General features: G+C 37.0%; 1 protein-coding gene across 45 annotated transcripts in view; it reads right to left on the bottom strand.

Annotated features, from left to right (window-relative positions):
* SORBS2 (sorbin and SH3 domain containing 2) overlaps positions 1 to 23,975 on the bottom strand; it is a 143,254-nt gene that overhangs the window by 23,485 nt on the left and 95,794 nt on the right. For 34 of the 45 annotated variants that reach the window (XM_052682542.1, XM_052682547.1, XM_052682539.1 and 31 more), the window contains 7 exons: positions 20,596 to 20,662; positions 19,493 to 19,537; positions 18,099 to 18,285; positions 16,113 to 16,227; positions 5,042 to 5,094; positions 3,919 to 4,106; positions 608 to 2,182 (listed from right to left, as the gene is read on the bottom strand). In XM_052682542.1, coding sequence (XP_052538502.1) covers positions 608 to 2,182; positions 3,919 to 4,106; positions 5,042 to 5,094; positions 16,113 to 16,227; positions 18,099 to 18,285; positions 19,493 to 19,537; positions 20,596 to 20,662 — 2,230 coding nt within the window. The remainder of the gene's footprint in view (positions 1 to 607; positions 2,183 to 3,918; positions 4,107 to 5,041; positions 5,095 to 16,112; positions 16,228 to 18,098; positions 18,286 to 19,492; positions 19,538 to 20,595; positions 20,663 to 23,975) is intronic. The other 11 variants (XM_052682562.1, XM_052682570.1, XM_052682577.1 and 8 more) reach the window with 3 other exon arrangements.

The following is a 23,975-nucleotide window of genomic DNA, read 5'->3' as shown; positions in this document are numbered from 1 at the left end:
AGATTTTCTGAGAAGAATTAGTTTTACTGTCACAGAGATTGTAAACCATTTGAACATTGAAAATGAAAACTTCCTAAAATAATTTACAGGTCTATTCACAAAAAGTAATATGAAGCAATGGAATTAGTATATTTTCATGAAAAAACAGGAACAACTCTATTACGGTGGCAGAATTAACAGCATTTTTATCAATTAGACATTTTACTATATAGCTTTTAATGCTGATATTTTTGGTTTAAATATTCAAGGAAAAGCTCCCTGCGTATTATTTTCTGCTTGACCAGCATCTTAATGATGCATCCTGTCACATCCATTCACTTTCTGTAAGGTTTGTTTTGGACTTGCTTAAGTTAATAACACCACTATTATTTATAGCACTAATTATCTAATAGTTGAAATACACCACTTATCCAGTTGTCCAGATTACTTCATTTTGTGAACAGACAACACATTTTTCTAGTTTTGTGATGATGTAAAAATAACAGTCTTCCTGCATTAGTTTTGTGGAATGAATTGCTCTTATATACTACACAAATAAAAATGGAATGAGAAAGGGTGGGAAATACAGGGAATAAATCACAAGGATAGAGGAAGAAAGTGAATCCACCTTGGAAACACAGTGCACTATCATTTTCTTGGTTATTGTTGTTAGTTGTGTCCATGTCTTGGAGAGAGGCACTAAGAGGTAATCTTCCACAATCATTCTGGTAAAGTGGGCAATGAGTAGCACCATCTTGAGGCAGTGGATGAAAAGGCTGGTGCATGGGACTCTTTTTCAGAGCTGTAAGAGATGAATTCCTTTCTGGAATGTCTGGAAGCAGCTCAGTAATCAGTCTGTGTAATATACTATTGTCAGGCAAGCTTCCCCTTCTTTTTTCAGCTTTTATTTGGTCACAGATGTCTTTAAGTGCAGAATCTAGTGCTTCAAATACAGATGACTTACGTTTTGTCTTTTCAGTTTGTTTTTTAGGGGCTGCACTTTTTTTCCTTCGGAAAGGCACTGGGCTGACTAGGAATGCTATCTTGGAGAGGCCAGATTCTGCCTCCTGTCTCCTTGGATCTTCAGCAGGTTCTTGTTTAGCCCTTTCATGTTTCAACATGGTGGTGAAGCGGGTGTAGGACGCTGGGCATCTCCCTTTGCAGGAGCTGATGAGATGCCTGTGATGGTGGTGGTGGTGGTGGTGGTGATGGCCCGATCCATAAAAGCTTTCAGATGATGTGAAGGAATAGTGATCGAAGTCACTTTCACTACAAAAGGATGACCCCTCTATCTGGATAAAGTCACTGAGGTCAGAAACCACTCCATCTTGATCACTGTCTGAGAAATCCATATGTGACCGCTGTGGCTCATCACTGGTCACTTCAATATGAATTGGCACCAGGGTTTTAGACTTGTAGCTCCGTTGTACCTGAGAGGGATGTCTGACTTCATTTTCTTCCTCCAGCAGAGACTCGATAGAAAATCGCCGCTGTGAACATAAACCATTTTTAGGAGGCTCTAGTGTAATGTTTGACAACATTTCATCACCCAGATTTGGCATTGATTTTGACTTCTGAATTAGTTTTTCAAATTCCGATATTCTGGTTGGCACCATATCTCTGGGCACCTCTTCCGTAGAAGATTCTCTCCAGCCCTGAAGGATACCTTTATGCTGTTCTTTTTCATACTGCAGTATTCTGGACTTCACAGAACAGATCACCTCCGAGTTCATCAAGTCCTTGCGATTGATACGATGCATCTTTTTGTACATTTTAAGGAAACCTGGGGCATCGTGCGCAGATCTGTGACGAACTCTTGCCCTACCACCACCACGGCCCTCAGGTGCATATGGGGATGCCCAGTTCATTGAGCAAACCTCTTTAGCATCCTCCTCACATAGAAGAGAGACCATGCTTTCAGACTTGGCCTGTGCATCGGGAAAGCCATCCCGATCATCTGTTAAAAGATCATCACAGCTACGAGATTTTCTCTTTGGAGAAGTGGTTTCTTCTGTGCTGCTCCATACTTCTGCATTTTGTCGAGTCATTTGCCAGCCATTCTTGTAGCTGATTGCCCTCCTTGAATCATTAGGAACAGCTAAATGTTGTCTGTAAGTGCTACAGTAATCTAATTCATTTGAGGTGTTGTGGTTGTGCACTGAATAACTGAGGAGGGATGGATATACTTTGCTAATATCCCCACCTTTATAATCCATAGAGCAGCATGATAAAAGAGAGACATTGCCAGAAATTAAAAGATTCAGAAAGTTGGAATTAATATCAGTAAGTATCAGAAAGACTAGAAAAGAGACAGCCATTAGTGCATCTGTTCTGTCAGCTTTGAACAGCACATGCGTTTCTACAGACCAGGACTGCAGAGCTAATAAACCCTTTTCCAGCTTTAATAACGCTCTTATGATAATTTGAACATTGAAAAAAATAAATCCAAATTCCTTAAGAATTGTGGTGATGTCCGCCTCCCAAACAAAAACAAAACAGTGTAAGAAAACAATTGTCAATATTGATCATGAAGTGGGTAAAAAAAAAAAAAAAAAAAAAAATCAAACCAAAAATCTAGACTCCAGAATTATAACTTTGAGATAAATTGAAGTGTTTTATCCCTAGAGCTAAGACCATCACTTTTTATGTTTAAATAGATCACTTTTTTTTTTCCCCTGTGGTAATCAAATTAAATGATAAGTACAGAAAGTGTAAAAATGGGACAAAATTTGTATCTCTTAGTTAATTTAAATTTGTTATTAGTATATGCTGAGTTTAAGAAATTATTCCGTTATACATTCTTAACTATGTTTCAAATACTGGCTTAACTATATTTCAAAAATGTGTATTCTGAAAGCTGTACAGAGTTTTTGATCTGATTAATGTTCATATAGTTGACAGGTGGTGCAGTAAAAAGTAAATGCGGTTGGACCGAGTTTACCACCTTTTCACTGTCTGCTCTGGTGCACCAAATGGATGAGATTATTTTTTAACTGATCTTAACAGTGGTTTTAAAATAAATCTGTTCTTCTATCACTTCATTCTTAGTATTTCTCACTGTTTTTCTTTGATACAAGGATGGATATTGTAGTAGATAGTACTCTGTATATTACATCCATTATATATTTTGCTGGAAACTTTTTGTCTTGCTAATAAAAACACCTAAAACTCCCAAACTAAACTGCCTAATTCCAGTGTCTCTTTTCTGGAGAGACATGGAGAACAGCAGTGAGACCATAAGTTACTTGGAAAAAAAAAAACAAAAACAAAAACCCAAAAATCTAGATTGTATATTGTGTAGTGAGTACTTCAAGGATTCTGGATGTGGCTCTGGGCAGCCTGGTCTAGCGGCTGATGATGCTGCACATAGCAGGGGGGTTGAAACTAGATAATCGTGATGGTCCCTTTCAACCCAGGCCATTCTGTGATTTATGAAATTAAAAATCTGACTATGAATATTTGCTTGATTAAAGTAGGTCCCAATAACTGATGCTATCTAAGACACCAGCTATTGAACTGAAGGTCTGCTATTATGGAAACACATCTTTAATCTCATGTAGCATTTGTCCTGATTTATTTTCTCCATACCCTAAGAACAGTATACTAAGAGAAAAAAGTGCACTTTAATTAAGAATATGATTTTTACCGTAATGTAAAATTCCTTAAAGTTTTATTAACAAACCAATTTTCTGTGTCCTAGAAGGGGCAAATGAAACTGGAAAACCCTTACTACAAGTCCAGCTTTTGATCAGCTTAGAATCGCACACACGTGTAAAGATAAACAAGTTAGTCTTTAAGGAAAGGTCCAAAGCCCCTCATACAGTAAATCTCCCTACAGCGTGCACTCAGCAACAGTGGACAACAGTTGTATTTACTACCAAGAGATTGTGCAACATGTCATCATCAGATTTCCTCCTAACAAATATGATGTCCTCTTACCTTTTGCTCGTGATGGAGAAGAAGGAGACGAGCTAGTTAAAGGCTTTCTAAGGGTGGTGTATGGGCCTTGCATATCTGTACGGCCCAGGCTGGGCCTGTTTGCATTCTGATCACTGTGTGCTCTCTGATGACTTACAGCAGGTTCTGACTTCCTCCTTTTCCTATAGTCACTCGCAGTACTTGCAGAACTATAAAAACAACCAGTATTAGTAGCAGCCTCATCTCTGTAATAACAACTCAGTAATTAAAAAGCAAGCTCGTAATTGCATTATTTGCTTATGGATTGAGCAATGCCAGAAGAAATACATCTGAAACATGCACAGGGGAGAAGCACTGGGCTCAGCTCTCTTACAGCACATTTCACAGAAAAAAGCTGAATTTTTTCTTCACTTGATTGTATCGAAGTTTCATATAAAATTGTTATATTGCTTTCATAATGATGACTTTGGAATAAATGTACCAAGCTTTTTAGAGTAAATTCTGAAATACTGCAAAAGTATCAGCCACTAATGATTTGAAAGTCTTTCCATATTAATTTTGATCAGGTGACAGTATCACCAGGAGATCTGGCTACTGAGATAGCTCTACCAAACTGAGATGCATTCAGGTTAAGCAGTCTGATTATTAAGGATGCCGAATAAGATGTTAAAAGAGATGCCTTTATGAGTAGGAAATAACAGTGTGAGTAGTAAAATGCAGCTACAGACAAAAAATTAAATGGTAAGTTGCTGTTAGCACTAGAGTAGAGGTTCAGTGTAAAGATGAGAAAAGGCGATAGAACAGGTGAGGTAACAAGCTTCTGGGAACAGCACAGAAAAGCGTTGCAAGCAGTAAGAATAAATGAAGGAGTGTTGAAGCTGAGAAGCTCAGGGATGTCACTGGAAAGACCCAGAATACAGCATGGATTACACTGAATGCAAACAGTAAATCCTTGAAAAACAAAACTAAGAATTGCACTTGAGTATCAAAATATGAACATCCTCTCCATGTACCTCCATGTATCTTAGGAATCCACAAGGTGAAATTTAATATTTGACTCTTCAACATCTGCTGGCTTCAGGTCACAAAGAAAGCCCTTAGGTTGTGAAATGTGCACTGAAGTCACACATACTGTATTTCTTACCTGGAAGGCCTGTCCAGGCCTCTGTCTGTTGAAGAGTGATGATATAAGGATGTCTGTGAAAACAAATACATAAATCTGTTATATGCCTATATATGAAAAAAAGGTGACAATTTCTGCTTACAGTTTTGGATTATTATGTTTGCTACTCCGTGACATCCTATAAAAACAGACCACAGTGATCAACATACTATGTGCTCCAGCACAGAGATACTGCAATATTCAGTAAGGCAGTTTCTAAAAAGCATCGCTTGATTTATTTCTGTCTTCTATTTCAGTTATATTTTTGTTTTTAAAGCACTAAAATAATGATTTAGAGCCATGCTTCTCTATACTGTTTTCAAAAATGGATGCACAGCACTTGAAATTATCTTTGACTATGAAACATAAAAATCTGAAAACGATTCCTCCTTGTACAAAGCAACATCTGCAAAGCTTCTCCTCCATCTCAATTACTCACCAGAATTTCACAATCAGTTATAGCCAGAAGCAAAACCTGCTGAAAGACCCTGGATTTTTCTGGCCAATTATTGGCCACCTTACATTCATGGTCAACTATTTTTCCTCTCTGTAGAAGCCTTCTAGACTTATTCTCTAAATAGGATTTTTTTTTTTACAGATTTTTCTCCATACCAAAGGATTGCGGAAGTAACACTTATCACTGTGTAAGCACATGAGAGTGAGTGCGCACAGGACTGTGGAATACAGTCATGCTTTATCACAACATAATATATATTTTTTTTATTTGCTAAAACCAACCTATTTTTCTTCATGTGAATGCAAAGCTACTTCTTACAAGTTTCACTTTCCCAGTAAAACACAGATTTGCTTTCTTTTTAAATTGTTTGCCATTGCACTGCTCTTAGGTGATAAACAACCTATGTATGACTTTACTAATACAATCCACTATTAGTTTTTTTATTTTAAAGCGAAGAACAGAAATGGGTAATTGTTCACCAAAGCATTTCGTGTACTGTAACTTATCTCATAAAGTCAGTGGACCTGCAAGTTACAGAGAAGGGGTCCTGTGATACAAAACCTTATGTCTGCTCTAGGATCAAGTGAAGAGTTAATGCACTTTCCCAACAGCAGTGTAAGTAGAAGCCTGTGCTTTGAAGCTGCTTCTGTTACAGAGGTGTGCTGATCATCGTCAAACATTCTCAAAAGGGCAATAAACCTGCTGGCATCGCTTATGAAATGATCCCTATTTTATATTTGGAACACATGTGGGGATAATGAGTGCATTCCTTTTAACTCAGCCCACCTGAACAAAATATCATGATATTTGTTTTTAGAGTACATTCAGAAGGAGGTCCTGAGTCTTTTACTGTTCAGTTCATATTTTCAAGCTTTTCTTTAGATCTTCTGAAAGCTGAAAACTGCTATATGCCAATTTTCAAGTGTCCAGTGTCAAAGTTTTAACAAAACACATCTAAATACAAAATCTGTCTGCAGCAAAACCACAAAAGCCAGCGTTGGCACAGCTGCTGGCACCAACAGAGTAACCCCAGTTTTCCACATGCCGCCACACAGCACAGTGAAGAAGGCTGCACTGCCACACAGAAGGAACATCTACAAAACACATGTTCTGTCAAATACAAATCTTATTTCAAAGCCGCCTAGCACTATAAGCCTCAACCTCAAACTGCCTGTGAGGCAGTGCAAGCACAGCACTGTCACTGCAGGCCGTCTGTGCAGGTGCCATTCCAGTCAGAGGCAGACCGGGCCATGTGTCACAGGATACAAACCAAACACCTGAGGCAGGGAGAGCTCTCACCCCTTGTAATGACTGCAGGGTCATACAGACCATAACGCAAATCCTGAGGGCAGCATAGCTCCCATTGGCTCCTATGGAAGGCAACAGGTAAACCACACAACTGAAGCAAAACCACAAAGCGCTTCTTTATCCGCAGCACTCCCCAGATTGCATATAGCATGTTAGCAATCAGCCTAAGACAGAAAAAAATGCGTGTCATCCAAAAACAGACTGCTGTGCTGCTACACAGCTTTTCCTTTCCTTCCTTTAAGATATCACCTCGGATGTAACATGCTCTTTTTCCCCTTTGATGCAGTCTTTTGAAGATTTTGGAAGACATACGGAGGCATATATGCTGTACCATACCATACCAATTATTAACACACACATACATTGTTATCCGTAGTGAAGTTTATACCTTCTACCCACTGGTATAACCACACTGATAGAGGGAAAAGGTGAAACCAAGTAGTGGATATAGTTGCTTATCATTTCCACTGTTGGCAGCTGCCTGACAAAAACAATTTAGTGTTAGAAACAACCATAGCAACCTACAAATACAAATTTTACTGAATACTTTGATACAGTTTTACCAAAAGAGGTGAAATATGTATATACAGTTAAGCCAACGTTATAGATGTTTTCATGCATCAAAGCTTTAATGGTGTCTGAGAATGAAGAAGGTAGGCAAAAGTTAAAAACAACAAACAGGTTTGTTTGTATCATGCTTCTAATGTTTTAATGAGTTGTTCCACGATATTTTCTGCAGAAAAAATACTGAATTCACTGTAATTTCCAAACAGGAGTTAAATTTAAAGACTTTTAAATTTTCAAAACAAAAGATGAGTGCCTTTGTAAGTTAAACAAAGACAAAACCAATTTGTTGAATATTTACTTTACCCAGACTTGCCGAACATGATTATATTCCAAATAATTTTTTATGCTAGGATTCTTACACTGTCTTCTAATACATAGAGCAGGAAAGGCCTAGAAGTTTATTTATTTACTCAGAGAACTGGGCCTAAATTTCACAACTGTAAAGTTTTTCCAAGTTTATAGAGCTTAAAAACAAGTCAGAGTAATCAGCAACACAAGTAACAATTTAAGGTCACAATTTTTGTTCAATTTTTGGAGATTCCAAGGAAGTGAATCACAAATATGACAAAAGCAAAGCCACTGTATGAAGTAGAGTTGTTATTGCTGGAGTCACTGACTTTTGCCCTAACACTCTAAAAATGGGAGCAAATAGGAGAAAGAATGAAAGCCTGCATCTCTCCCATTCAGAGTAGGGCAGTGACAGCCTCATATATTTTATTCAGCGGCTGCCAATTCTGCAGTTGCAAATTTACAACAGGATTATAAATTTTCAGTTTCCAGACTTCAGTCAGAAGTACTTAATTGGAGAAGCTCAGTCACAAAGGCTTTGACTTGACATATAGAATTTGCAGTCAGATATTTTAATAAAAGATAATATTGTGCTGATGTATTAATTGTGTGTGAGAGCAACACACTTGCCCAACTCTGAAGAAGTTGGAATTGGTCAAGATTTAGAGACACATGAGCTGTTGCGTAGTTCAGATTGTTAATCTCTGAGCAGCTTTGGGGATAAGAACTCACAGTTCCTAGGATAATAAGATCAACATCCAAATGCATTAGTGATCTGGAAAAATATGAAGACAAAGACACAGTGATCATGAATTAGAAACTTCTAATAAATATCAGGAGGAACCCACAAAATTCTAACAAACAGACACAAAGAGCAAGCATGCCAATCCTTCTTCCCAAGAGAATCACCTGAACAAGAATCATTCATTTACCTCATTGGAAACACCAGAAGAACTGTCTTGAACATAGTCCAAAAGCTTTTTAGGTGGCTGCATCATATAAGCAGAAGTGTAGAGATGGAATGGAGGAGAATCAATGGCAGCAAGGAATGAAATGTGGAGAAGGTGACACAGTTAGAAACTAAGTGTTGACAACATCAGCTACAAGAGTGACACAAATGGGTAAAATGGGAGAAAGAATGTGTTATAGTGTTCGTAATTTTTTAAGCATCTAAGTAATATGTTAGTAACTTTAGGTGGTAAAATTTACAATGGAATGACTGAATCAGTACTAGCTGTATTTAATACTGGTGAGACAGCATAAGGTGTCATAGATACATTTTTGTGGGATAAGCCTCAACATTCTTCATCTCAGAGGAGGCACTCTCCACTCTCTCTCTCTCAATGATATAATTGAGAGAATAAAATAATAAAAATGATATTATCATTATGAGTAAAACTGTTAACATATCGTTTTCAGAAGAATGTATCTGGACTGTTTCTGCCTACCTATGCGGAGGAATGACAAAACAGCTTCAATGGCTAGACAAAAGGAGATAAAAGGTAATCAGTGATAAATTTGATACACTGGACAACAACTTTTAAAGGAAAATATGTTGTTTGCTTTCTCTTTTTCTCTCACTGATGTAGCTGCAGGTTCTGCAGTTGGTGTTTGAGCAGGTACAAGAAGGTGGCTGCTTCCCAGGGCATTCTCCTGGAAATTAGAAATTGAACCTAATCCAGCCCTAATGTATAGTCCATATTTAAGTTATTAAAGTCACAACCCTGGCAAGTTAGGGCTCCACTTTAAGAAAAAAAAATGTTATATGCATTAGATGACTGTATTGACCTTTCTCAAAAAAGGTCACATTAACTTTACTGGGATATGTTTGCTGAAGTTGGTAATTGTTCAATTCATATAAAAATATTTTTTAATATTCTGTCCTCACTTACCGGACGTCCAAACTCCAGTTCTGAAAAGAACTTATACCAGGGTTCATTTTCTAAATCTATGTCATCTGGGTTTATGCGATCAGGCTGGAGCAGTTGTGAAGGAAAAGGGAAGGAAAAGGCACACACTGAGCGAAGGGCCTACAAATGCCGCGTCACTTCAACAATACACATGCAAACACAAAACAAATATAGGGGAAGTAATGGAATAAAATCAAAGAATGAAGATGGTATTTAAGACAGAATATTCTTGTTCAAGAGCTGTCATTGACTGGAAGCTTTAATACTTTCTTTTCCGTTGCTATTCTTCTAATGATTGAAAGACTTTAAGGATTTCAAGATTACTCTTCTTACGCTAAGATGATCTTTGACCACTTCTGTAAACGTAGCTGCAAATACCTTTAATACTACTGAAGATTCTTTGTTAAGAAAATGCTTTAAATGATTTTCAGCTAGGCAACAAAGCACCCATGTGATCGGCAATAAAGGCATAATTCTATCATTATTGCTTTCAATCATTCCTCTCAGAAAGCAAGTTAATTCTGCATCTTGCTGTTTTGAAGCAAGCGCTGAGCAGAGATGAGCAATATGCATCATGCAAGCACAGCTATATTAAAAAGCCACTTCAGAGCGTTGAACGGAATTTTTATAAATTTTAAATCCTATGGTCAAAAATAGGGAACAAAAGTTATGCATTCCATAATTTTAGCTTTAGCAGCATTTATAATGCTTTGTCTCCCACAGGCTCATTGACATGAAATGTTTTTTTTCTTTTCTTTTTTTTTTCCACAGCAAAATACATTGTTTTCATCTGAAAATTCTCACAGCAAAGGGATAAAGTAGGAATTGAAGTCAGCATTGAGAAAGCTTTTCAGTGAAGTGAATAATAATTGACAGAGTTATTCAAGCAGCATGAAAACATGACAGTGCAAAACAGTAGAGCTCCCAATGGGATATTTAATCCACTGCAAACTTGGCTGCCTTAATTATTTTCTAAACAGCTTGAGTTTCTTTGTAGGATCTGCTATATGCTGACCTGCAGTGCAGAATTATAGAGAATCACTGTCTTAAAGATCTGCAAATAAGAAAAAAAAAAAAATCTTATTGTAGAAGATATTTCTGAATTTAAAATTTTGGCTGCAACTCTGAGAACTTAGACACTAAGTGACCTAGGAAAGCATTTCTTAACAGCTGCAATGGGTCCTATGGAAATGATGTTTCTGGTGATTAAGTATTTAGCACTTTTTCTGCATGAGTCAAGCTGTCACCAACATATCAGAGCAACCACATACAGCTATTTCTGTTTTCTGCAAGAGATAACGCTGTGTACTTGACCATTTCAGGTAATTAAACATCTTACAGCACTCCTCTTACTGCTTTTGATGTTACTTGATCAAGCTGCCAACTTCGCTCTATTAAAAGCTCTACAGCCCTTTTGAACTGCATTGGTGCTTCCGTATCTGTGAGCAATTCAAGCAATAGCTGTTGTTTTATAGATTTAGCTTCACAATGTCTCTTTCAAGTAACGTGACAGCAGTGAATGCCAGCACTGGGGCAGTTCTTCCATGCTTCAAGGAGCAAAGCTGCTCCAGAGTTTTGCCCTTGCACTTCTACCACACACAACCATTATTGAGCACTACTGTTGACAACTAACTGTTTCAACTCAACTATACATGCACTAGTCTTTGGTAGTAAAACACCACTGAAATAAGTTTCATGAACAGTTAAGACTTACCATCTTATTAGCAACTATAACTGATTTCCAAAACACATGAATCTCTTCTACAGAGACGAAGACATGAATGCAAACACAATAGATTCAGAAGATCTGAGAGATGAAGGAATTGAGGGAGTTTAGCCTGGAGGACAGGTGGCTGAGGTGAGGCCTCATCGTTCTGCAGCCACCTGAAAGAAGGCTGCAGTGAGGATGGTGCTGATCTCTTTTCCCAGGTGACAAGGAATAGGACACTTGGAAGCAGCATAGAATTGAGACAGGGAGGTCTAGAGGAGATATCAGGACGGATTTCTTCACAGGAAGAGTGCTCTAATGTGCTCTAGCCACTAATGGGTGTTCACTTCATTGGGATCAGATTTGACTTCCTCAGATACAACTCCCATGAGATGTGGGTGGTGTGGTTACCACAGAGCACTACAAATCTTGGGTTACTGACATTATATGCAGGGGCAGCCTGCCTCCGCTTTACGACCACACAAGAAATGGACCATTAAACGCTTTAAAATGGAGAGAGTAACTGGCTCCCCTTTTATCTTCAACTACTCTTGCTATTAGTTGAAAGCTTAAGCGGAAAAATTCTGCTTGTAAGAAAATAGAGTATTTTAATGCAGTTTCTGAGTTTTCAAGTTCTCACTCTGTAGCAGTGTGCCAATGCAGAGATAGCAAAAGGGAATGTGTGGAGTTAACTCCATACACACAGCTCCTAACTTTATTTACAGACTGAACCGCAGAGGGCAGCAAACAAAAGAGAAGAGCTTTAGAGTTCATAACTCCACTACTGCTTGCTGGCTGCAGGAGGACGCTGCACTCCCTGTGCTACCACGATCAATACTCTCAGGCAATTGATTTCAATTGGCTTCAAGTCAGTTTTGCTGAAGGACTGCTTTCTATTATCTATCCTCCTGACAGAGTTGAAATGAACAAATCATTTGAACTTACACTGATTTTGCCTAGGGCTTAGAAAGTAACTCTCAATCTGCTGGAACTGAGGGCAAAAGCAGAATTCTTGTTTTTATGACTTGTCAGTCAAACCAAGTCATGCTTCTATACTCTAACCTAGAATTCAATAGGAAATTCTTTGTACTGAACAGACATATTAAAAAACAAACAACAACAAAAAAATAAAACAACACAAACAAACCTACAATTGAAATGGAACTCCACAGTTTTAACTGAATAGCACAAATATATCTCTCTGCTTTGAGTGGACACTGATGAAAGTAAATGCATTTATTGTCAATTTTACAGCCTTTATAGCCCTTCTTTCTGCTTCATTTCATTGAAGAAAAAGAGAAATGTAAAAATAGTTGTGTGAAGGTGTTATTTGACAAATACAAGGCTGAAACTACTAAAGAATAAATATTTAACTTCACATTCATATGAGTAAGATTAAATTATTATGCTACAACTAACTCATTTACTGGAAGAAAATACACATTTTAGGAAACAAATCCATGGCTTGGATACTACTAATGAAAACAAGAAGCATTTTATTGAATCACAGATGTTAGAGATGGAAACATACATGAGAACTTATGTAGCACCTTACCAGTACAGTACTGTGTTATTAGCAGAAATAGTAATGTTTTATGGGAGAAGAAGGAACTGCCATTGCATTCAACAGGCTAAGGTAATATTTAAAAATAAAAAGAGCTGTTGTCTTTATTTATTTTTTTTTTAGTTAATAGGGTTGAAATTTTTATTTTCTACACCATAAGTCCCTTGTTTCTGTAGATGTTTTAAGCTCTAACATGTTCAACATAATAAAAAAACCCATCAATTTCCTGCTTAATGACAGCAGGCTGCAATGTGATACTACAGCTTGAAATTAGAGTCATCTTTTCATGACCATAGCAAAGACAACCATCACTCTCTAACAGATCTATTCATTTAATGCTTATTACTAGGCCATTTATTTTAGACTTATTATTTTTCATGTTCTTTTCTTCTACTGGATGAATAATCAGAGAATTATATTTACCATTAAATATTAGTCTTATACAGAATCTCATTTTATTATATTATTCCATTCTAAATTAATCACAGCTGTAATATCTGCATCAGTAATGGGAAACCTAATCTTTCACCTTAATCTACCCTATATGAAAGATAGTTATACATCTTGCTTTATTTATTGCAGAGCAGTTCACAACATAGATGCAATGCAGATATGGAAAACATTTAATTTCAGCAAAAAATTTTTAAGAGTAAGAATTGGAATGTTGAAGTATCTGAAGTTTTTTGGTTTTTTTTTTGGTAAAAGGGCAAGAGTTTTTAATTCAGATGTTACAAGTGTCCAACTTTGCAACTATATCTATCTTTATCTTCCCTATTTTGTGTAATATTTTAATAAAATAGGAATAATTTCATAGACATTAAGAATCAAAGTACTTAGAGATGATGAAAATGAAAGACCTAACTCATGCAGTACTAACACAGATGAGGATTTGGAATGTTCACCTGAATCTGGAACTAATACAATAATCTCACATGTCAGCTTTTCCTAGCACAGAAAAATCCTTTGGCCTACTCTGCTGATCATCTTTTCATGAGTCAGGAGTTGTATTTCCCACATCTGATTTGAGGAACATGAGAAAAGCAAATGCTTCAATGAAATCACTTCCAGAGCAGTGATAGCTTGCTCTACTTCAAGTGTTTTTTTAAAATCAGTTAATAGCTACACTACTGTCAGCATTATTTTCATGTCTTGTATTCTGCAGTAACTCCCATTTTCCAGGCTTTCACAATTCTGAATCACACATAAACAAAGAATCTCTCAGTTCTGTCCATGAATATTATTCCCTCAATTTTTTAGCTTTATTCTACAAGGAGACATTTCCTTAAATTCACAATAGCTACTAAGCTTCAGATGGCAAAGTCTGATTTTTTTCTCGGCTGAAGCAAATAAGCAAGGCTTTTCTGCATGAAAATATTACAAGCTTTAAATACTTTAAAGCTCAAAATCCAACCTCTTGATTGAGACACCAAAAATGCACAAGTGTAAAAAAATAATAATAATAAAAAAAAGCACCAGAAACAGTCAGCAAAGCTTGCTTTTGTGTCATTTCATTACTTCTTCAAAACTGAAAAATTGTATCTATGATTGCATTGATCAGCACTGCATTTCTTACATGAACTTTTTTTTTTCATGCTACATTGGCAGAAAATATAGTTTACTATAAAAGTACAACCGTTCTTGAATCATTCTGAAATATTCTTATTTTAAACTTTAGCTTGCTAAAATTCTTTGGCATTGGCAAAGTTGGCAGGTGGCCTCAGTGTACAGTGCTGCTTCAGTGCAACTTAACAATAAATTCTAAATCCCATGTAATTAGTTTGATTAATTAGCAGCCCACACAGAAATGCCAACATCTTCTACAAAAAAATGCACTGGTTCTGCAAGAGCTGAATTTCACAGAAACACACCTATTTCCTAGCTAAAAAAAGTTATACTCCCACAAAAACACGAGGGAAAGGTTCTTAGTACAGGCTGTTTCACACTGTTGAATATCATGTATTCTGGAATTAAATTATTTGAATAATTTACGTTATATTAGAGAATTATATTAGAGAAACAAATCCTACAAACAAGCATGCAATGCAACCATGTACAAACAAATAATAACCCTGTATCCATTATTTAAGATCTTTGGAAAATGGATCCCCTCAGCTGTTCCAATCTCAAGGTAAAAGCCCAAAAAACAAAATACTGCCATCATAACATGTCTATTTTCCTAAAATAATGAGATAGCACAAAAGAAAATTAGACTGGCTGGGCAAATGCGTCATTTTGCATACATCAATCTTAACTTTATCAGACATGCTTATAAATAATCCCACAACTTCAATAATTATTCAGAAAGCAGGAATAAGGACCTCAAATTACATGTTCACAGACATTCAGTACTCATGAGTAATTGAGACTGGAAAGACCCTTCAGAGGTCCCCCAATCCAACCTCCTGCTGAAAGCAGGTCTAACCAGATCATGTTGCTCAGAACAGTGTCCAGGTGATTCTTAAAAACCTCCAGAAACTGAGGTTCCACAGCCTGTCTGGGCTATCTTTACAGGTGTTTGACTAGAATCTGCTTAGGCATAACCTTAGCCAGACCTTGAAAATACAAATAATTTATTTTTATGCATTAGTTAATTAGAATACACATAGAACCACAGAACCATAGAATTGTTTGAGTTTGAAGACACCTCTAGTGGTCATCTGGTCCAAGTCTCCTGCAATGAACAGGAATACCTACAAGTAGATCAGGATGCTCAGAGCCCTGTCCTGCCTGACCCTGAATGTCTCCAGGGATGTTGGCATCCACCCCCTTTCTGGGCAACCTGTTCTGGTGCCACACTATCCTTATTGTAAACAACTTTTTCCTTACATCCAATATAAATCTCCCCTGTTTTATTTTGAAACTATTTCCCCTTGTGCTATCACAGACCCTGCAAAAGAGTCTGTCCCCATATGTGTTGTTATTACGTCTGAAAATGAGAGCTGGGTATGTATGCCAGCCAATTAGAAAAAGCAGCTTCCATTAATTCACAGTTCTACTCGTCATCCATTTCATTTGCACACTGGTTCTTTGAGTTCTTGGAAATACCAGATTCTAAGTTTAGCAAATAAAGCAAACATATTTTCAGAAAATCAGGAAACAGCAATGAGAAATTGCTGTAAAATTATATTTGAAAAAGACTTTTGATGTTAATCTGAGCAGTTATAATCACTAATAAACAATAGAAAGATGACATTTCACCAAATTTCTTACTATGTATCACTATTTATCACTGTTTCATTTATGCCTCTTACCGGCCTTTCGTGTTCAAGGATTGATGACTTTCCTGGCTCATACTCAAAAATGCTTCTTGGTTCTGAGCGGAACTTGCGAGTATCTACTTTTCTGTCAGGAGGATCCCAGTCATTTCTAAATAACAAATAAGAGCAGTTGAGTTCATTGACCATCAACCTCTTCTGCTTTACAGCACAATGGGAGATGCACACAAAACCAAGTGAATTTCAGCACGGTTTCACTTTCCAGCTTTCAGCTCTGAAATGTCTGGACTAGCGCCCCATCTTCACTTGCTTACAGCAGGTATATGTAGTGCAGTAGGAAAAGCATAGTTATGTCTAGCCTATGGGATTGTTCATCCTTTTGTTTTAAATGGTTAAACAACTTGAAAACTATTCTGAAATACTGTGAGAAAAAACCACAGTATGCCTTCTCAGATTGCAAATACACTATATGCTTATGCAGAACTCACTATTTGCTACACTACATAATGTTCATAATGGTAGATATTTTTATCATTGCACAACATGACAGTCCGTATTGAAAAGTAACAGAATTTTCCAAGAAAAAAATAAAATTTAACTTTACTATTACTACTGTGTTGTTTTTTTTTTTCAGTCATTTATCACATTGTTTTAATAGCTACCTGCACATTTTGGAGAGATATTTAGGTAGTTCCTATCACAATCAGTCCCTATCACTTCTCATGGCATTTTTGTAGTCACTACCCATATTGCATTTGGAATAATTTTTGCTCTGGGGCAAATGATCCATTTGTAACTCTCAGAACGGAGGAAGGAAAAAAGAAATCCCATATGTATGCCTGCATTTACAGTAAGAAATCATATGCTCTGATTAAATTCTGTCAAGCTTTCTGCTGTGACTTAGCTTGATGTGGCCTGATCTAATAAGGCACATCACAAGCCTTAAAAAAGTGCGTGGGGTTGCTTTTGTTTACAGTGCAACTTCTGGAAAAAAGATAATCTGTTTATAAATTCCCTACCTTCCAAGGGTAATAGTTCCATATGGCTCTTTACCATGCATGCTCACAAGGGAAAAACTACAGTTCCAGAACAGAAAACGTTGTCTTTTTCAGAACAGGAAAATGGAAATCAAGTTGCATTATATTTCAAGTCACTTCGAAGAAAAAAAGGACGCCACTGAAATTCTGGTTCACACTCAATTCACTTTCATTTACAATGTCTAGCTTTTAATCCCTTATAGGCTATATTTTTGAGCCCAACTCTTACTGGGAAACATATCCTGGCTCCCAGCTATAAGACCGTGATACATTTAGACCTAAGCCTCTTATGTGAGATTTTAAATGCTCATACTTTATAGGCAATTAAAGAAAGTCCCAGTGGCATGAAAAGATTGATGAGCTATAGCTGTCAGCAGCAGGCAAAGCATAACTAACGTGTTTGGCATCCCTTGGCCTCGAGACCTTAGATTTCCAATGCCTGTCTTATCATGTAGGAGATTTAAAAAGGAGCTGAACATCCAAATTAAGTGCTGAAGCAGTTATTTTCAAGCTTGACAAAAGGAATTGTAACAGGCCTCAGCTTCTGTGACCAAGGCATTTGGCCTAGCACAGGATGATGACTCACAGAACCTCAGAGATCAAGGCTAAGCAGATGTACATTTTAGAGTTTTGCTAACAAAAACCTGTGCTTCTGTATGCCTTGCTAGCAAGATTCAAACCCCTTGGCCTTTGGGAGGCAGTCCATCACTAGGCCCTATCCTCTGCTCTTGGAAACCTGTCTTCAACAACAGGAGTCGTCAAAATCAAGAAAATCACTCAGCAATATGATTTTCATCTGTTGGGTTACCTTTTGAATTGCAACTACCTGCCAATTTTACAAAAAGCTATAACCCACAGCCTTAATTTTTAGCCCTTACTGTCACGTCGTGTTCTGTATCTGCTATTTTTTTCCTTCACCTCTATCTGGAAATTGGATTAATGTGTGTACATACCAACAAGAGTTTTTGAAAACACAGCAACTTACTTTTCTGGTACAGACCTTTCCCGCAGACGATGCGGAGGGACTGGGGGTGGCACATGTGGGGGTGGTAAAGGAGATGAGACCTTAAAGGCATCAGAGCTGCTGTCAGAAGCACTTTTAGACAACGGTCTGTATGTCTGTGTCTTTGCAGCTGGGTGTGCCTGAGCAGAGAAGGATGGACTGTAGCCACCTAATATAAAGCAAAAACAGAAATAGTCCCAATGTGAGAAAGAATTGGAATAAAATAAAGCACGGAATGCTACAAGAATCCACAGTTTATAAAGCTGCAAGGTTGTGAAAATGTGCAAACATTTTTGTAATATATATATGTATTTTTTATTTTTAAAAGTATATAGCTAGGAATTAAGTAATCCATGGTAATGCTTTTCAAATATTTGTATAAAACTACAATCACACAGGAGAACTACAGTAAAGGTGAAAGAAATTAATGATTATTTGTTTTTGAGGAGGAGGGAGAAGTTAATGGCTGTATGTATCTATCAGGGCTGTTAATGACAACCTGTTATTAACCCCAGGGCTCATCCTTGGTCTCTGTCTTTGTACGTCCAGATTGAGGAGGACAGGTAGGAAATGCACAATCATTACGTAGTCTGAGTAATTACTGTTAGTTTGGAACAACCGTACAGTCAAGTATCTTGCATAGGATCATAGGTGTACATGATCATGAACAACTTGCACACACAAATACTCTCCATATTACACAAAAAGACTGTGTGAGAGCGCACAGAATGCAAAACAAACACAGACATGGAAGAACTATGAATAGCATTTTTTGACAAGGCACTTTGGTTTTCTGCAGATAGTGTATTCACACTTCCAATTTTGGTTCTATTAAGTAATTTTACCACATAGCTATCATCTTCTGAAAGACACAGGAATTATATATCTATTACATATGTCTTTCTTGTGGTTAAACAGCACCAGCACCAATGCCTATAGTAAGAATGAATGAAAAGAGAAGCATCTTTATTAGGCACTCAGGGTGTATTTTAAGACTTATTGTCTTCCTATATATGTAATTAGTATCTGTACTTTCACACAGTAGGTCTCTCCTCGTTTTGATTAGGAAAGGCTATGTTGCTTACATTCACAAGTGAAAATAAATGCAGTGTAATCAGAAACTACAGTATTACAATGTATCCCATCTGCAGTAATAGAGGCCCACAGCTGTAATACATCAGCAAGAATGAAAACAAAATTAAACTTAGTTTCATTTGGGAAAAAAGGCCCGAAAAAAACACCAACTGAGATCAAGCATGACAATAAAAAGATGACAAAAAGTGTTTATTAAAAAAGCAAGCACAAATAGTTAATTACTCCTGTTACTTGCTGACATTAACAAAAGAGCTGTTTGGAAGTGAGGAAATAACTCCTACCAGTACTGTATGAATATGCAGTATTATACATGTCTGTGTCGTCATCTACAAAAAGAAATATACATGTTACAGTAATGCAGTATGTGCTCGTTTATCACAGCAGCACAGCTTTCTTTTTGGAAATACAAACAGGCAATCAAGCGCTGTACTACTTTTCCTCATCTCTCGTGGGTGTTTTCTGAATTCTTTTTTTTCCCATTACACTTACCATAAAATATTTTTGCCATTTTATTAGCAAAATGTACCTTCTTGTCATGACACCTGTATTACATACTACTGGCTAGCACGAAACATTAAGTTACAGCTGTTTATCTGCTCTTCTCCCATCTCTACCTCTACCGAGAGCTTTGCTCTCCTCTTATTAGATACTACTAAATCCTCCTACCATGAAAATCAAACTCAAATATTTACCATGTGACTAGTGTTCAGGACAGATCTAAAAAGCCATAATTGTCTTGCTTACATTTCTTATTTTCCCACTAACAATCTGTTTGACCATGCTAAATACGAGTCCTACCTCAGCAGAATAAGGTCTCTTTCCTTCATGAGGGAAAATGAACATGACTGTAGTTTATGCTGTTCCTTGGTGACAATCATGACAAAAGAAGTTAACTCTAAAGCTATTAATATCACCAAAGCTCTGTTTCAGCAAAACAAATAACACATTATATGGAAAAAATGCAATTCAAACAGAAAATGTATCCTCAAAACAGCCTGCATTGTTCTAACATGCAAACTGTCCAAAAATAAGGTGGTAAGTCAAGGGACTTCCAGTGGCCAATTTCTGATCCCTCACACCAGAGATGAGGATTGCTTCACTGAGTTCCATAATGACACAGAATCACATTGTTTCCATGCTTACTTTGCTCACTTTAATATATATATATTTTTTTTTAGTAAAACAAAATAAACCCAATATAAGTAGACAGCCTCTAGCTGTCTCTCCGCATCAGAATCTACCATCCAGTTCAGCCTTTTAATTCGATTCATTGTCTCACACTTGGTGAACATTTGCATTTTCATATGGCAGCTAATCAAAATGCAGAAAAGAGTGCTTTTTAATACCACTGACAAGTACACAGCTAAGACAACAGCATACTTACCAGGCTTATGTACCATATGGATTTGCTTGAACATTGTCTTGTACCAATCCTTTGGCCTGTCAACTGTCTAAATAAAATATATTTTTAAACAATTAACAAGGAATTAAAAATAATAAAGAAATAAAAATATCTATGTGGACAGATAAGACATTTAATGTTATTCTGGACATAGATTTAGATTTATCCTTCTTTGTCCCCTATTCAGTATAATCATTTTCATCTACTTCAAGTGGTGCATTTTGCCATCTCATCTAGGAATCCCTGTAACAAATTCTGGAAGGCATTTAAGATTGACTCAGTTTGGGACTTCAATCTTGGAGAATACAATGCTTAGGAACACTGGAAGTGATGCCAGATCAAGAGTTATCTTCTTAGAGCCCTATATTTGACAAAGATGAATGCTGGGTACTACGCAGGAAATACAAACAACTTGCCAATTACCAGTTTGTAAGAAGGGCTTCTTTTGAACTCCTAGCTATTTTCAACATACATTATCTTCAAAACTTATTTACTAAATAGTGCATATCTACTTTGGAATACAACTGAGAAAAGAATTAAGGCAAAAATTATGTTTGGTAAACAAACAGCATTTATGCAGTTTTAAATTTCCCTTTCCAGGCAACTTATTCTTCTATTTCAAGAAGTGATAAAGAAGTGAACACAGTGTACCTTTTAATATCACTCATTAAATTGCACTTGTATTTTTTACAAAAAACTACAGTCTCATATTTTCTAGTCTCTCCTGATGCTAACTTTTGCTTGTTTCTACTTATTTTATCCCTTACTCTTTTGTATTTCCTATTTTTGTCTTAACTTGCTTTGAGACACCATTTCAGAAAGCAACAAAAAAGGCAAACACTTTTTTAGTATTATTCTCTTTGATCATGAATCTTTACATGCTCCATAGCGATCAGAAAAGCAAAATGTTTAATGAATGTAATGAATCACACTTTTGCCTTAAATGCTTTATGAAGTTACTGTACATAATTAAACAGTTAACTTTGGTGAACTATGCAGAAAACAATCACTTGTTTGAAGAATGAACATCAGTTCTCATGAAATTGCTGCTAGATGATACTCCTCATCAGTACAATTCTGCAGTGATCCATGCTGCCACAACTGCTTCTGTGTATTGGGCCAAGAAGGGTTTTCAAAAGAGCTTGAATCAGTGGCAGGGGAATAGATAGGAAACAATGCAAAAGCACTACTATTGTGAACCTGCTGTTTGTCAAGAGACAAAGATGAACTGATATCTCTTTGCCAGGCCTTCCTAATCTGTCAGGTGCTCCACACATTTACAGGAGGTTCCACACAGAGAGTAGGTATGGAGAAGCTGACATGTAAGCACAGAAGCAGCTCTTCCAATACCTTTTTGTATGTTTGATCTTTTCAATCCCATCATCCCCACCCCATCCCAGACTCTGAGGTTCACAGCATCAGCCAATGATTTGGTTTTATGTTGTTTATGCTTATGCCAGATAGGACTAGTTGAGGAATTGAATAAATTAGTTTTAAATTACACAGTCTCACTTTATATTCTCTAATTGCCCATGCCAACCCTTGTTTGAGGAATTAGCAGTATTCATAGCCACCGAGTCACTCAGATGCATACAGTTGTTGCAATTAAAGGTTGGGAACATGTTATCACCACATGTGAGTGAACAATCAGACAAATAGCTGATTGTGAAATGAGGAGGACCTAAGAGGTGTCTGCAATTGGTACCCAGAACACTCCATAATCACTTCAGTATTCAAATAATCCATCAGGAAGTATATGATTAAAGGAGGCACTTATGACTTTCAGTGGACCTTCTGAGTGGGGCACTTCTTTTTCCTAGCTGACATGCTACATCAGTAAGTACAGACAAAATATATGATTGGACTTCATTTTTTTCATTCTATTCAATAGAGGTCTTCTCAGCATACGGATTAATTTTGGAAGAAATGAAGCCAATTATTTTTTGATAGTCTCTAACAGTGCAGTCATATTGCTTTCCAAGATTTTTTTCCCCCCTTTTCTTCCCCTTTCCTAGATCCTGTCAGTGGTAAAGTCTAGTGCTGCCATTTGACTGAAAACTTTTTTGCCCTCTTTTCCAAAGACTTCATTTTTAATGCCTTGGAATGTCATCACCTTTGGGGCAGGGCTTGGCACAGAGGTAGAACTCAACAAGCTGAGTTTTCAGGCTTCAGGTTTTTTGCACTTGCTGGAGATGACAGGAGCTACAGTAGTGCAGAGGTAACATCCTACCATGGGATAGGAGAGCTGTACAGCAACCCTTCCCTTTTCAGAACCTTTGGACCAAAGGTTTGCAGGAATATAAAGTGAAGAGAACATCTCTGCTTTCCTTGGCTAAGCAGCTGTCACTAACCATCTTCCAAGAGGAAATACAGACTTGCAGGAAACCAGCACAATGAAATCTGGAATACAGACACTCCAAGATTCTTATTTACAAGCTTCCTTTTTGCTTCTAACAGTAGCACAGTATTTGGGAATACAATACATATGTTATCTATCACCTCTGAATCTCCAGTTACTGCTTTTTAAATAGAATATGGCTGTTTTCATACAGATGGAAAAATGAGAAACTTTTAAACACTGGGTGCAACCATAAGCTCAATGAATTTGAAACCTTTTTTTCCTTCTGATGGTGTAAGTCTGAACCTTCTAAGAGAAGATTCCTGTTTGGATTGACTACTGACATTGAAGAGAAAACAGGTGCTACACACTACCTTCTGCTCCTGGGAAGTGCAGTTAGAGCACTTTTGCATATTTCTGCACAGTGCTGCACTTCTGTGAGATGCCAAAGTGCAGCATATTTGAGTCTTTTGCTGACAACTCTATTGCCTTTGTTCTCACATGACTGGAGTACACTGGGTTCAAATATATCTGTATACATTTAAAATGTAATCTCAAATCAATATGCTGAAAACTGAAAACTGCCTCACTTCCAGCTAGGTCTTAAAGAAGCAAAGTAAGGAGACAAAGTGGCATACGAGGCAGACGCACTCACACAAGCTGGCATAATCTTTTAACTCACGTCTCATCATCAGAATCGGCTCTACAATTCAAAGCTTAAAAAGACGCAAGACATTTTTAAATTGAAACAATCAAAAATGAAGAGCAAATCCAGCTGAGAAATGCCATAATTCAAATCACATTTTCAGGAGAGTATCTCAGAGAAGCAGACCAATCTGAAAGTTAAATATAGGATGGCAGATTGCCAACTCTGTTAAGCATACTTGAGGGGGATTTCTGTTATACCCTTATATAACTAATATTCACGCTATTAGACCGATCTGCTATTTAAAAAAAAGGACAAAAATAATAACTTTCTCCCATGCACAACAAAGGGACATTCTTAGTTAAAGAAGGGGTAGGA

This window comes from Tympanuchus pallidicinctus, unplaced genomic scaffold (genome assembly GCF_026119805.1).
Source record: "Tympanuchus pallidicinctus isolate F22 unplaced genomic scaffold, pur_lepc_1.0 scaffold2, whole genome shotgun sequence".
NCBI lineage: Eukaryota > Metazoa > Chordata > Aves > Galliformes > Phasianidae > Tympanuchus > Tympanuchus pallidicinctus.
The sequence above is the reverse complement of the archived record's forward strand: the minus strand, read 5'-3'. Positions and strand labels throughout refer to the sequence as shown.